At 42.0% G+C, this 2,826-nt stretch overlaps 1 protein-coding gene across 1 annotated transcript; it reads right to left on the reverse strand.

Moving 5' to 3' along the window:
- Window positions 1-1,206: 1,206 nt before the first annotated feature.
- LOC127190805 (vomeronasal type-1 receptor 90-like) lies at window positions 1,207-2,124 on the reverse strand. The gene is given in 2 exon segments (XM_051148046.1): window positions 1,207-1,646; window positions 1,649-2,124. Coding segments are annotated over 2 exon segments (903 nt in total). The 5' UTR covers window positions 2,112-2,124.
- Between the last annotated feature and the right edge of the window lie 702 nt (window positions 2,125-2,826).

A 2,826-nucleotide genomic window follows, 5' to 3' on the forward strand; every position in this document is an offset into this window, starting at 1 on the left:
CATTATTCTGCCATTGTTGTCTGGGTCATTTGTTCAAAATAGAGTTCTCTCCTCATTGCACATCCTTGTCAAAGGTTAGGTGAACGTGTATGTGTGCACATGTGTGTGTGTGCATTATATATTTGTATATATATTAGTGTACTATGTTTCTTATAATTTCAAAACTATAATGACCCAGTTATTACAGCTTTGTGATATATTTTGAAATCAGAGAGTTTAATGCTTATAACTTTTTTCTGTCTCAAGTGCTTTGCCTATTTAATGCCCATCTTAGCTCATTTGACTGTTATCTATGGAGATCACAGACTGGATAGTTCATAAAGACTAGAAATGTATTTTCTCATTATTTTTAGATTGTGGTAATTCCAAGACTAAGGCACTAACATCTGATGAGAGATGTCTTGATGTGTAAAAATGGAGCTACTCACAGAGGAAGCACCTTCATGACTAGTGATATCTTCTCCTCCTCCTCTCCCTCCTCCTCCTCTTCCTCCTTTTGAGACAAGGTCTCATGTACCCTAGGTTTCCCTCAGTCTCACTATGTAGCTAAATCTGGCCTTGAACTTTTGATCTTTCTGACTCCACCTCCCAAGTGCCCGGGTTACAGGTATGCTTCACCATACTTGGTACCAAATGAATCATTTCTCAAAAGTGTCACCTCCTAACACTGTCAGGACGGTAACATCTGAACGTGGCAGGACACCCTCAAAGAAAAGTGCTGTCTTTTTGTGCCTCCAAATGAATTTTTGGATTTTTAAACATATTTCTTTTAAATAAAAAAAGCCATCTAGATTTTGATAGGTTTTTTTATTACATCTGTAGATCATAGAATATAGCATAGTGTTTCATGATAATAATAATTTATATGTCTAGTTAGTGAAACATATATCACCATGACTGTTGATGTATCAAAAGTGCTGTAAAATTTCATATGTGATATATAGGCTACTCTATGCTGTAATAATTGAGTCTTCCATGTGGCCACAATCAGAATTATTAGTAACTTGTATTACATATTTCAGAATGACATAACGCTTCAATGGTAGACTATATAATATTTGATGCACATACAAGAAAATTGTTTCAATGTCTATATATATATTTTTTTATCTAACTAGAAATCATGGGTATGCCAGGACTGATTATCCTGAAATCAATGTGCTAGTTCTTTTAATGAAGCTTGTTCACCACAAAATAATCAAATATTTACTGTAGGCCCTGCATGGTTTTCAAAAAGTTAATTTTACGCTGTTCAGCACTGATAAACACTGAAGGGCTGAATGTGGCATAACCACTGGACACAAGCATCTGCACACAACGATGAGTTGGGTCATTATTCCACATAACTCTCAAGGAGGAGGCGATGCTGTCCCAACAGCACATGACCAAAAAGAAACTCCATAGCAACAGAATGGTCCTGACAGCCCTCCGCTCTGGGGATGCTGTGGGAGTGCTGTGAAGGTAATGGGTCTGCCTCTTATGCCTGCACAAGACAGTCGCCATGTACACACTGCAGAGCACCATGAGTCCCACAAAAGCGGCATCCCGGAAGACAGCCCGCACAGCAAGTAAGTGTCTCATGATGTCGCTAAAAGACCAGAGAGAACAGGATTTAGTGACCACTATAAGAATGTGTGAGGTCATGTGGCAACAATGGAGTTCAGAAAACCACTAATGGGCATATAGAAGGCCCACAGGGAAAGAAAGCAACACAAATTGTGATGTAAGGAGTTAAGTTTGAACTTTGCCAAGCAGGAACTTCTGGGGCTGAGGATGGTGACCTGAAGGATGGTAAGGTGACACGTAGCACAGATGGAGATGCTCCTCATCAGCCTGTACAAGGAGATAACTGATTTACATGTGACGTCATCCCCAAAACTCTGGCACCCAAAAATGTCTGTCGTTAGGAAGGCCATGGCGAGCATCGTCACTATGTGGCTTAGGGCCAGAGAGCGATGATCAAGTTGATGGGCTTTGTGCCTGAGCTCCCGAAAGAATGCGACCACATGGGTGAGCAGAAGGATGGTATTGGCTGAGATCCCAAAGGCAATTCCAGAAAGAAAAGCATCTCTTATGCCATTGTTATTGTACAATAGGCTGTTTCTTTCCATCTTATGGGGAAAAGAAACACACACAGCGTATCTGAAAGCAAAGCAAGAAAAGTCACTTATTACCTATTGCTGTCTTCATCCATCTCAGCTGACACCATGGCCGCCATGGAAACACGTGGACTAACCACAGTGCACCCCACTCTGTCTCCTTATGCGCTCTCTCTTCTTCCATCACTTTCTAGTCACGGCTGGGTTCTGCACCTACTGCCAGCTCCCACAGTACATGAACTTTCTTATACAATAAAAATTGCCATATGGTAGGTAGAGCAAATATTACCTGATTAATACCCTAGGGCAAGAACAATGTCTTATTTGGTTTTAATTCTCCTCACTTTCCTCCTTTCCCTTTGAGACAGGATTTCATGTAGCATAGGCTGGTCTCGAAGACATTTTTTTTTTGGGGGGGGTTTTCGAGACAGGATTTCTCTGTGTAGCATTGGCCATCCTGGACTCACTTTGTAGACCAGGCTGGCCTAGAACTCACAGCGATCCGCCTGCCTCTGCCTTCCGAGTGCTGGGATTAAAGGCGTGCGCCACCACGCCTGGCTCTCAAAGACATTTTATAGCTAAGAATGACCTTGAATTTCTAATCCTCCTGCCTCCAGCCCTGCCAGTGCTAGCATTACAGGTATGTTCGCCTGGTTTGTGCGGTGCTTGGGATTCGACTTGGTCACTGTTCATGTGAGGTGAGCACGCTACCATCTGAGCTATACCC

This window comes from Acomys russatus, chromosome 6, assembly GCF_903995435.1.
Source record: "Acomys russatus chromosome 6, mAcoRus1.1, whole genome shotgun sequence".
Lineage (NCBI taxonomy): Eukaryota > Metazoa > Chordata > Mammalia > Rodentia > Muridae > Acomys > Acomys russatus.